Source organism: Dermochelys coriacea, chromosome 2 (genome assembly GCF_009764565.3).
Source record: "Dermochelys coriacea isolate rDerCor1 chromosome 2, rDerCor1.pri.v4, whole genome shotgun sequence".
In the NCBI taxonomy this organism is placed as follows: Eukaryota; Metazoa; Chordata; order Testudines; family Dermochelyidae; genus Dermochelys; species Dermochelys coriacea.
The window spans coordinates 224,024,232-224,036,725 of record NC_050069.1 but is presented as its reverse complement, the minus strand read 5'-3'; the positions used below and the strand labels follow the sequence as shown (position 1 = coordinate 224,036,725).

Here is a 12,494-nt window from a genome sequence, read left to right as displayed (position 1 = left end):
AGAGCCACAAAGGATTGGAACTGCCCTGCTGCTTTTTCAGCACCAAGATTCTAAACAGAGATGTCTGAGACATCATTGGGTATGCCCAAGCAGGTTGTTTTCTGAAAAGATCCAGACGTAGGGCAACATCAGACAAGAGACCTACCAAACAGATATTGAACTTATCCAACCATCATTTCAAAGCAACCCCTTATGGCCTGCTGAGATACACAAACTATAGGGAATGAATGACTGATGTAATCTGCAGGCCTTGTTCACATAGAAATCTCAATAAAAATAGATGATTTAACAGATTAAACCCTCAAGTCATGTTTGACTCATTTAGTTTGGCTACACACATGTATTTACACACATTTATAGATCTACATAGGGATACTTAATAGCATTAAGACAAAAACAGCTTTCTGTTTTTTAAAAAACATTTTTATTAATAATGAATTTCCAATACGAATCAATTATAACTGGAAAAAAATCATAATTCATACATGGATCTTGTAAAAACAAACAATACACAAAAGACTGCATATTAGCATGTCTGTCAACACACTACCACGAGTATTACAAAAGTGACCCAAAACAGGGACAACGGGAGATGTTACTGAAGCTCCCATTTTTCAATGCTCAACAGCCTCTCTTGTAAATATTAAGGACCAGATCATTATCTGGAGTAAACTGGTTTAGCTCCATTGAAGTCAACAAAAATATTCCAGTTTAGGATCTGACCTTGAGTTTTACAGCAATACCAGATATTGGGGTGGGAGGTGGAATGCAGTTACTACATCTTCATTTCAAATACTTATGTAGTTTATTAATTGCCTTCTGTTAAAACAAGAAGTTGTCCAAGAGACCCCATGCCCAATTTCCTTTTGCAGGAAGACCCAGGTTTGAGCTTATATTATTTTGCATATTACCAAAGCTAGGAAAGACTTGAAAAAAATCAAGGTTTTCTTTCACAGAAGTTGGATTTTTTTTTTAATTGAACCAGGCTCTAATCTCCTTTGCCACATTAATATAATTACCACTATTTTGATTCTTCTATTTAAACATGGCTCCCTTTAAGGGATAGACTGGCAATAATAATGACAAAAGGATATGCAAGAGAAGTATTATAGATATTTGTATACAGTCTTGGAAGGCTCTGCTGATGTTCAGTTTAGTAAACAAATAATGCTAAAAAAATTAAGCGTAGGGCTCTAGCCTGATGTACACCTTAGTTAAACAAACAGATGAAGGGTACTTCAAGCTTCACAGGATTGTGACAGTTAAATCATTTCCCAAAAACAGTAGCAATATTTCTCAGGAAAAACATGGAAATTGAAATATTTGTTATTTTAAGCAAAAACAGTGTTGCAGAGATCCAAACAAGTCAATTCACATTACAAATAATAGCTGCTTCTAATGTAAAAAAAATGTTCAAAAAGAGTAGTTCTCAGACAGAACTGATGGGCTCTTCAGATTTAAAACATTAAGTTAGATTGATTAGATTTTTTCTCTAGTTTTCTTGTAGTCTTGGGAAGTTTATTTCTTGGCTTCTTGATATTTGGTTTCTTACTCCCTGCTAAGAAAATGAAAGAAGTGGAGTTAGGAAAACTAGGTTGACAGGGTGTCGTCATTCCTCACTTGTTTCTTCCATCCTGTTGATTAGAACACTCACACTGATTGCTTCGCAACAGCTGTAACTGAGGTTGCAGACCATTTTCCATTATATCTCCCTGTTTACGCACGTTCTAACCTTTCCTAAACATTCACCTTTGAGGCAGAAATTTTCCTTGACTGTTCTTAAGAATCAGTATGGAAAAACTAACAAAATCTCTCCAGCCATTTTTAAGTTATATCAAAAAAAAAAAAAAAAAGATACATTTTCCCCACTACAATATTTTTTTCTAACCACATTTCTTTGAACAGCAATCAAGCAAACAGAGCCAAAGTTTAAAAGTTAACTGCTGCTTTTGCCAAGTTAAAAAAAAATGGTTTTGATTTCATATCAAGTTCAAAGCATTTGAAAACTGCATACTGACTATGTACGGCCATGTTATTTTTGTTAATTCAGAGCACAAGAAAGGCCAGACCCAAATCCCATTAGGGTTTTTTCCATTGACTTCAGTGGGCTTTGGATCATGCCTTTTCAGTGCATATGTGAGCAGGGCTTGGGAAATGTGCACTTTTCAAAAGTGATCGAGAGACTTTGCCTAGTGCTTCGTTTTAATTTGCATCCATATGCCCAAAGGCCAGTCCTCAGCTCCATTGCTTCCCTCCCAAATCCTCAGTTTTTAGGGGAGGGTTATCATTGAAATTAATTAGATGCTTTTTCTTTACACTGCTTAAGTGTCCTAAAGTGATTGATCAATTTGAAGAACAAATATATATTTATTCAAAGGAAAAAAAAGTAGTCACCACAACTTTTGACACAACAACAAGGTGGCAGAAGAGTTGCCTGGGGGAGAAGAATGTGCTTAAGCTGCTTAAAAGTTGCCCATAATAGCACTCTCCCAGTCTGTACACTACAAAGGTATGGAAATGCATACATGCACTGGAGTACAAACTGACCTCAATCCCCTTCAGCTGGCCAGTGTCTACTTAAAGTACAGTTTGCTGAAGAGGCTGGTTTGCTTCTCTTGAGCTTTGCCAACTAGTGCCTGTGTGTTACAGAACTCATGATATTTCTTTATTCCTCCCCTCCTCACACACACACACTTTTTAAAAAGAAACCTACATAATTAATGCAACATGGCAGGTGCCGATGAGCTCTCAAAGTGTAAAAGTTAAAGCTGAATGTTCAACCTTATCCCTGTCTTTTTGTACATCTGCATCGTGATGCTGTCTTACCTTGTGGTCATGCTATTTTGCATAATAATAAAATACAGTTTAGATAAACACTTGTATCAGATAACCATATCATATGATTAAAGACCATATCATGTTGCATTGTCAGCCTTGGGGTCCAATCCTGCACATACTACCGTGAAGAATGTTTACCACAATATGTAGTCCTACTTACTTCATCTTTACTTCACTATTCTAGGGGTGAAAACCTAATCCCATTGAAATCAATGGCAAAACTACCATTGATTTGAATGAGGCCTAAATTTCACTCCATGATGCTTATAAGATCAGATCATTACCTCCCACATTTCCTAATATTGAGTCCTTGACGGCACAAGCTACATGTTGCATAAACAGTCCTATTGGTATTAAGTGTTCTAAACAGTTACAAAAGTCACCTTAGAGTTTACTTTTGTTTTCAACAAACAAATAATGACCCATGTAAACCCTAGCTCCATCTTTAGACCTTCCCATTGATATCAATGGTAGAATATAGCCTGTCAATATCTGAACTGATTGTTGAAAGAAGTTCCAGTTGGTGAACACTTTAGGGTCAGCATATAATATAATGCTACTTTAGTATGGTGCTTTTCTATTTGCAGCTCTGCAAGATTTACATATAAAATTAATGAAGCAAAATGGGAAGTATTAAAACCAGGGATAACATGTATGAACACAATTTTCTCGTTAAAATGTCCAGGAGAGAGGTCGGTTAGTGTTCTTACAAGTTTCAATCTTTTTGTGACCTATGCCAGAAGCTGGGAATGGGCGACAGGGGATGGATCACTTGATGATTACCTGTTCTGTTCATTCTCTCTGGGGCACCTTGCATTAACCACTGTCAGAAGAAAAGATACTGGGCTAGATGGACCTTTGATCTGACCCAGTATGGCCGTTCTTATATTATATTCTTATTTAACCATTTAGGTTTCATCTCCTACTTACCTTACTCAAGTTATTAGTCTCATTGACTTCTAGGGGACTATTCTTCTAAGGAAAGCAGGATATGGCCCCCTGCGTCAGTTTTACCAGCTGCACATTGGTGATAATACTGACCCCAAACGCTTGGGGATGAAATGTTTGTAAAGTGCACTGAGGATGAAGAGCTTTGTACAAATGCTAATTAATGTGTACATTTTAAATAGTAAAAATAAAAAAAATCTTACCTTTCTTGCAGATACTATAACAATCTTTTTTGCTAACAAAGTTATTGGCATTTCCACCACAACCTGTATAGCTGAACTCTTCACATGATTGGCTTTTTGAGTTGTAGTAATAACGGGTCACAGAAGATGAACACAATCCTTCATCTTTTGGGCTATAGCATAATAAGGGGCCAGCTTAAAAAAGAGAGGAGAGAGAAAGAAATTACTGTAATATTCAGTAGCTCTGATTTGTTGTATTTCCATCAAAATTTGGGGCAATCTTGCACCAATTGAAATTATTGTGATTACCATTGATTTAGTAGGACAGGCTCCTTACATCCCCATGAGTAAACCATATACACATCTCAGATACCATATAAAGAGCCCTCACACAATCACACTGCATGTGAGATTCAGCAGTTCATTGTAGACAGTGCTGTGTAGCTAATAAATATGAATAATTTGGAGCCACATGCTGCTTTCTTACTTCTTCTGTGAGTAAGGAAGGCATAGCTTTGCCCTTAATCTATTCAATGATTTGAAAAGTACAACTAACTAAATAGCTTGTATTAAAAAAAAAACACCACTGTATTTAAAAGAAACGGGTTAGTTTTTTTCTTATCAGAATTGTCATTTTTACTGTTGCTATTTGCCCATTCTTTAAATGTGCAAAAGAAACGAAACTAGTTACTTTTCACCCATGAAAATGTTGCCAATTCTGCCATAAACCAAAACTAATGAAGATGTCATGATGCATGTTGTGATGGCTGCTTATTCATTTAATGATAGTTGTATGCATCTGGTATATATTTGGAGTTCTTCTACAAAGCTTAGATAGAGTTATCTGGTGACAGTAGCTATCTTTCTCTTTGAAAATGAGGCAACAAAGAGTCACAACTCCATATAAAAGTTCTTTGCCTTCTGAGATCAAATGAGTGCCAAAAGCAAATAACCTGGCAGTCTCTCTCAGGTCTTTAATTTTGAGAAGGCACTCTGTCCCTAAGCTTCAGGCGTCATCCTCCTAAAGCCCAGCAACCACTGTGTTATACTAAACTGCGGCAACATGGGCACACACAACCAAATTTTGCCCTCAATTACACCTCTACAATCCCTCAGAAGTCAAGGGATTGTGTGGGTGTAATTGTTGGGCAGGATTCGGGTTGTAATATAATATTTTTAGATCGGTGGTTTTGTCCTTTACATAACAGGCAGTGGAGGTTGATGATCCCTGAAAGTGTGTAGTCAAAATTGACATGCACATGACATGCTCAAAAACACTTTATAGCAATGAGCAAATATCAGACTTGAAACAGTAGAGGCAAAGCTTACTTTAAGGAGTCTTCAGAGGTAAAAAGAAAAATAACTTTAGTATTGATAAACGCCATCTTTTTTATTGAGAGCACATTTAAAAAGAAGTTATTTTAGTAGAACGTTGGAGTAATCATTACTTTTCTCAGGCAAACAGTAGTCCACACAAGAATCTTCATCTCTGAAGTTGTTATCATTTCCATAGCATCCACCATAGATAAATTTCTCACACTTCATTGAACTCAGGTTGAAGAAATATCTTTTTAGATAACCTCTACAAGGTCCTGGAGCAGCCTCCAACCTGCATATTTTGGGCACATCTAGAATAAAGAGCATTTAAACATCAATGCACAGTTAGGCTAAACTTTATTACGTCTTGTCTGACATGCTTTCCACTGGCAAAGATACTTCTGAACTCATTTAACTTCTGCCGATATGCTTAAGAGATATATGATAATTGATTGTTAAAATACAGCACTAGACTGAGCATTTAGTGAGTTAGATGGAGTTTTCATACATAATGGATTTCTTAAAAACATTAGGGATAGACTATGATGCGCTCCAAAAAGAAGCCAGGCATATACATCCTTCCTCTTAGTCCTTTCCTCAGCGGAGTGATTTTATTGGTTTAGCCAACAAAGCCCTAAGAAGCCTCGATTCAGTGGGAGTTTTATCCTAGCTAGGGTTGCAGGATCAACCCTACTATTACCAGTGCTGCTACTGTTACAGCTGTCACTGGCAAAATGCTAAATCCGGAAGAGAGAAAAAAAACAGTTGGCAAAATCCACTGAGTAAGGAAACCTTCACCTGCTCCCAGAAGCTTCTTGGTGTGGAGATTTGTGACGGCATCTACTGACACCTGAGAGCTACCAGCGAAGGTATCATTTCAGCTCAAGTGATAAGCATACATATGCAAGCTACAACTTTTATTAAGTTATGGAGCTGGAAGGAAATGCTTTTTAAAAATAGAACCTGGGGTCTAGGCCTTCAATTGATGAAGCAGCAAATGTTGATGGAATGCAACCTTCCCTAGAAGTTCAAGGATGCTTTTAGACTGGGTAATGAGTACCCACACCAGGCATGGGGGACGGCAGGGCGTAGTAAAAGTTTTAGTAGGGCAACCCTGCAAAAGAGGCATAGACATATTCGTGAAAAACAACAAGATGGAGCTTTCTGAGCGAATAGGCTCCCACGTCTACTTTTAGAGAAAGCATGCACACCAGAAGGACTAAGTGGCTCTCCTGGTGTGCCGGGGCCTAGAAGAAGCGATCAGTAGTCTGTCTCGCTTAATGCAAACCTGGGCAGCGAACTGTTAACCAACAGCGCAGGATAACCGAGATGTCCCAGGATGCCCAAGCCAATGCTGGGGTGAGGACCCCTGTGTGTAACTAAAGGGGGAGAGAGAGGACTTACTCCGGATCATCCAGCAGCTTTTCTCACAGCGTTCCAAGCTTCTGAAGTTGTTGGCATTGCCCTGGCAGCCCCCGTAACTGAACTCCTGGCATGTCTGAGTGTACCTGTCGTAGTACCATCTGGGGATGAGAGCCCGGCAGGGGCCTTCCTCCGGGGGCAGCAGGCAGACCTCTTGATTTGGGGCTGTACAGAGAGACAAGCGCTTTCGGGGTGAGTCACCGGGGCGAGAGGCGACGGGCCAGGGCAGTTTCCACGTGGCCGGCTTTCAGCCGGAGCAGCGCGAGGAGAGGGAAGGGGAGCGAGGCGCTGGGAGAAGCGGACAGGGCCGGAGGAAGCGCAGGGTGGTCTCAGCCCCCAGCACGCTGCATATAAAACTCTCGGGGGCTTTGCGGCGGGAGAGACAGAGCGTGGAGCCAGCGCTAGAAGCGTCCCCGGACAAAACCGGGATGGAGAGAGCCACCGTCGTTTGCACGAGGACCAAAGGCACCCGGGAAAGCCGCGCTGAGCCCAACCCCCTCCCGCAGCTCGCCGGGCCGGGCTCGGCTGTTACCTGCTCGCGCCTGGCGGGCGCCCGGGCCCTGTCCCAGCAGAAGCAGCAGCGAGCCCAGAGCTAAGCAGCTCCGGAGGCTGGCGGGCGAGCTCATCGCCTGCAGGGACGGGGACGCGGGCCGGGGCCGAGGCGCGCCTGCCGCAGGGCAGCCGATCTGCAGAGCGAGCCGGCGCTTGTCCTCCCCGGCCCCATCTCTCCGGCCCTTATATCCGCCCAGATCCCCTCCCCCGGGGCCGCAGGGCGCGGCGCGCTGCCCGAGTCACGCCGATGGAGCCGGGCGGCGATTCCCACCGCTTGGGAGCGCGTCCTGCGGGCTCCGCAGCCGGGCGCCACTGGGCCATGGGCAGTTCCCAGCGAGTAACTCCGGGAAAGGCCCGTTTGCTCCCCCGGGGGCGGCCTGTCGAGCTGGAGGAGGGAAAGTGCGGGCGGGGAGGGCACAATAGAGCAACGGTAAACTCTGCTCGAGCGAGCCAAGAGTCGCGCATCAGGGAGTCCTGCCTTTACCCTTCCTCCGCGGGGCTGGCAGGCAAGATTGCCCCGTTGGCACCTGTGCGGACCCATCACAAATCGGGTATTAATACCAATAATCTGCCCGGCAAACCCCTGCTGGGGAGAAGGCAGGTTTCCGATTTGCCCTGTCGTGCTGATCACGGTCATATCAAAGGATAAGTGACCCCTCCTTTCTCACCTTGCCTTTTCAGCTGCTGGGTGCATCCTCACGTCATTGTTTCCTTTGATGATGCTAAAGCCACATATCCCATTAAAGTGCTATTTGTGGTGACTGTACTTAGTGTTAGCAATAAGAGTTCACTTTCGTTCAAATGGAAGAGTTTGTGGCAGCCCCGTTTTTTACGAAAGGAAAAGTTGAGTACAAGCTTACAAATAGGGAAATGAGTGGCTGCTGGAAAAGCTGATGCATGGCGACTGTAGGTTATATAAAAAAAAAGTTGGGGGGAAGGAGGGCAGGACTTGAACACAGACTATAAGTACCTAACACAGGGAACAGAACTTTGATAATCGAAGACCCTTCCATGTGGCAGACAAAGATTTAGGAGCCAATGGCTAGAAATTGAAGCTTGACAAATTAAGACTAGAAATAAGGTGCTTAACAAAAACCCAAAACAGTGAGGGCAATTGACCCTTGGAACAATTTAAGGGTCGTGCTGGATTCTCCATCACTGCAATTTTTAAAATGAAGAATGAACATTTTTCTAAAAGTCATGCTTTTGTTCAAACAGGACTCAATATAGGGAAGTCCTATGGCCTGTGTTGTGCAAAGGTCAAATTTGATAAGCACAATGGTCCCTTCTGGCTTTATAATAATCTACGCAAATTACAATGAAGTTGACAATTTAGGGGAACTGTCTAATATTATGGGGCTGTTGCCTCTGTATTTCACTGCAACCTTTCAATGGACTTTGCAAGAAAAAAAAGGTAACCCATTGGAGTCGTACTCGGTGAATAATTTTTAATTTAAAAAGGAGGCAGCCGAGAACTTTTAACCACTTGCACATATACCCAGTTACATCTTTGAATTAAAGTATATTCTCTAACATATAGAAATCTACGTCAAGGGTGTCCATCCTGTCCTGGCAGAGGATTAGCTCAATTGTCTGGCAGAGCTTTTTTATGTTTAAAGTATACCATCACATACAGACCTTTCATTAACTAACATTTTCTCCAGATTGAATACATTAGTTGAGAGAAGAAGAAGAAGAAAATCTTAGATAAAAATAACGCTATCCCCTGATCTTCCTCTGATGTCCTCCCTCCCTCTTATTGTCATCCTGACTAGGCTGTGTCTCCCTTAGATGTCTAGATCCTTGGAGCAACAAGGATTTGCCATTTTTATATATTTGCCAAATGTCATGTACACCTACAGTATGTATAAATAAAAATATACAAATAATTAAAAAGGGGTACCTTTGATGTATTCTAATAATCAACTTTTCTGCAGCGGGGGATACGCAAACTAAAGCTAATACAGGAAATTTTCCAGAAAGGGGGAAAAGCAAAGAAGAAAAGAAAACTCACCTAGTGTTGTTCATATTGACCCACAAAGCACCCAGTTTGTAGAGCTCTCTTTCTCCCTATACTTCTTTCCTGTATTTCTATCATCCATCTGTATTCTTTCTTTAAAATATATCCTTTAGCTTTTATATCTATCTACGCACGCACACATATTTATAATCAGATTGCTAAGGGATAAATGAATGGTTTAGTGACACAGACCAAACTACCTAAATACAACCTGAGATGTTACCACAAGGACACAGCTGTCACGTTTAGTAATCCTGTTATTGTGACAGTTAATAATAGATGTCCTGGGTTTTAGTTAGAGTTATTAGTAGCATCAGATATAATGAAACTTGGTTCCCTGAAGTGCAAACATACCGTTTCCATTTCTTGCAAACTCAAAATGTCATTTTTCTAATATTAACAAAGTCTCAACTGAGTTAAATGTGACTAGACTGATGTTCTTTAGGATGCGTCATATTTGGTTAGAATTGAAAAAAAAATCGAATATTTTAAACAAACAGCAGAATTAATGCACTCACTTCCACCATCACACGCACACATAAACCATTGTTTAATTTAAACCTGTATATCATTTTTACAGTGCGGTGCAATATTTAGTCAACTATGCTTTCAGTTCAACAAGACAATAGATTTAAAATGTAGAGCTGTTCTTAGTAAGAAAGAAGAGACTAATAAAATCACCATACAAATGGGTCTTTGCCTTAGGGTATTATGTGATAACGTGCACAGTTGGGGACACTGAAATCTTGCTTTTTTATGTTATTCCATTGAGTATTAGGAAGTGTTATTTACTCCTCATAACACAAGAACTCGGGGTCACCAAATGAAATTAATAGGCAGCAGGTTTAAAACAAACAAAAGGAAGTATTTCTTCACACAACCCACAGTCAGCCCGTGGAACTCTTTGCCAGATGATATTGTGAAGGCCAAGACTATAAGAGGGTTCAAAAAAGAACTAGATAAATCCATGGAGGCTAGGTCCATCAATGGCTATTAGCCAGGATGGACAGTGATGGTGTCCCTAGCCTCTGTTTGCCAGAAGCTGGGAATGGATCACTTGATGAGTACCTATTCTGTTGGTTCCATCTGGGGCACCTGGCATTGGCCACTGTCAGTAGACAGGATACTGGGCTAGATGGACCTTTGGTCTGACCCAGTACGGCCGTTCTTATGACGTCAATAGAACTAGTCATATGCATAAAGTGAGTAAGATTTGCCTCCATTATTGGAGTCATTTTTAGAGATAGAGTGGCAAGAACCATATCTTTCCTGAATAGGAGTCACCTCTGACATACCCATAAAGAGAAGATGCTACAAAATTGTTCACTAAGTCCTCTACCAACATTACCCTAATGCACACTTGTTTTTTACCTGTGACTCTAAAAGGTAGATACTAAGGTAAGTAAGCAGAAACTTTGCAAGGTACAAAGTGTGGCTGTGCAGATACAAGGAAATAGATGCACTGAGATACAGGCAGCAGAAGTGGTGCTAGACAGTGCTTAGTAGTGAAAACCAGGAGCTTGAAGTTGATTCCAAAAGCAACAGGTAGGTGATGAAAAGAAGGGAATGAACAATGAGAAAGGGGATGTACTTTAGCAGCTCCATTCTGGGGAGACTGATGGTGGGCAAGGTAAAAATCACTAGGCCAGAGAGGGGAAAGTTGCAGTGGTTGAAGCAGGAGAAGACTGAAGCCTTCAAAAAACATTTCAGCAGCAGGACTGAAGAGGAAAAGGTGGATCTTAGGGATTTTTTTTTTTTTAAAAAGCTGAAGGGAGTTGCATAGCTGGTATGGGTGGAGAGAAGGTGAAAGGAAACAAACATGACATCACAGTATTGAGCTCTCCTTGTTCCATGTGGTCACTTATATGGTCAGATGTGTAATCCTAAGGATACAGTAATGCAGCCTTATTCAGTGGAATGAGACATGGTTGTCTGAGTGTATTAATTATTATTATATTACAGTAGTAGCCAGTACAGTATAGTACAGTAGTAGCCAGAGGTCCCTATCAGGATCTAGGATCCATTGTGTTAGACATTAAACAAACACATTGAGACAGTTTATGCCCTAGAAAGCATAGACTCTGAAGAGAAGACATAGGAAGCGAAGGCAAGAAATGGTGAAAGTTAGGAGGGAGGGAAGACAATTTCCCTTCTGCGACAGTCCTCACTCAGGGGTGGGTTGGTAGAGTAGCATTTCCTAGTGGTCAGGGCTTAGGCCCATGCCTTGCAGGGTGCTGTTGGTAAGGGAGCCTCAGCCCTCCCACACCACCAAGCTCTGACGCAGGGCTCTTTGAAGGCTATCAGTGGTCTGACAGCCAGGGAGACTTAAGGCTGTCCTTCCCAGGCCACTTCCTATCACCCCCCTGTGATAGTTCCTGGGTCACCATCTGGGTTTAGGCAGCATGAGGGTTGACCACTCAGTACACAGCATGTTCTGGCAACTGCATATAAGTTCTCTTCCTGGGTGGCAACTGCCTCCTCTTGCAGCATGGCCCACCCTCCTGGGGCAGATCAGATCCCCTGCTGGGGTAGTCCAAACAAAGTAAAGGGGGATTAACAAAACTCAGAGTCCACCTGAGAGGGAAAGAGAAATGCTTCCTTCTCAGGTTATCTCTGTAGCAGCTCTGCCCCTCCCTCATGGAGGGACCCTTTGGCAGTTGTCATGGGGAGAGATTCTGCCTTTCTTTCAGCTCTCTTCAGCTGACACTGAAGGTCACACATCTACTGTCTTCCCTGGTCTGCCCCCTAAGGAGCTGCTCCCCTACTTCTTAACTCCTCCTCCAGTTGGAGCATTTCCTGCAGGTGTGGGGTAGGGGGCTGGCTGAGCCCAGAGACATTCCTTTACTCCTTGTTCCCCAGTGTGGGGTTTGTGGATCCCAGCACATCTCCCTATACTGAATCCAGCCCCTATGGCAACTAGACAGGGCCATGTTGTAGTTTGTGTCACTTATCCGTGTATCTACACATGCCACACTCATATCTCCAGACATGACCCTGATTGGCACTGGGCTGGCTGAGCTACCTTCAAAACTGGAACTCTGATTGGTTTAAGTAGGGCAACACCATGTCCTCAATCAGCAGCTTGTCCCATGGCTGCTCCCAACCTCTTCCACACCTGGCAAAGGAGCTGCATGCATATTAGACAAGGAAGCTGTTTCTGAATGTGGGATGCTTCTCTCCTATGCTTGTTGTGGCTTGCTACAGTGATAAAGTGG

At 42.2% G+C, this 12,494-nt stretch overlaps 1 protein-coding gene across 2 annotated transcripts; it reads right to left on the bottom strand.

The window, feature by feature from the left end:
* Window positions 1-625: 625 nt before the first annotated feature.
* Window positions 626-7,605, bottom strand: TFPI2 (tissue factor pathway inhibitor 2). Of its 2 annotated transcripts, none has more exons than XM_038390673.2 (5): window positions 7,240-7,605; window positions 6,690-6,872; window positions 5,417-5,596; window positions 3,990-4,163; window positions 626-1,558 (listed from the first exon to the last, which is right to left on the bottom strand). In XM_038390673.2, the coding sequence occupies exons 1-5, from the start codon at window positions 7,331-7,333 to the stop codon at window positions 1,458-1,460; spliced, it is 732 nt and encodes a 243-aa protein (XP_038246601.1). In that variant the 5' UTR covers window positions 7,334-7,605; the 3' UTR covers window positions 626-1,457. The 2 variants fall into 2 exon arrangements, with proteins under 2 accessions (XP_038246601.1, XP_038246602.1); XM_038390674.2 differs by having other exon boundaries at window positions 626-1,555; window positions 7,240-7,568.
* Between the last annotated feature and the right edge of the window lie 4,889 nt (window positions 7,606-12,494).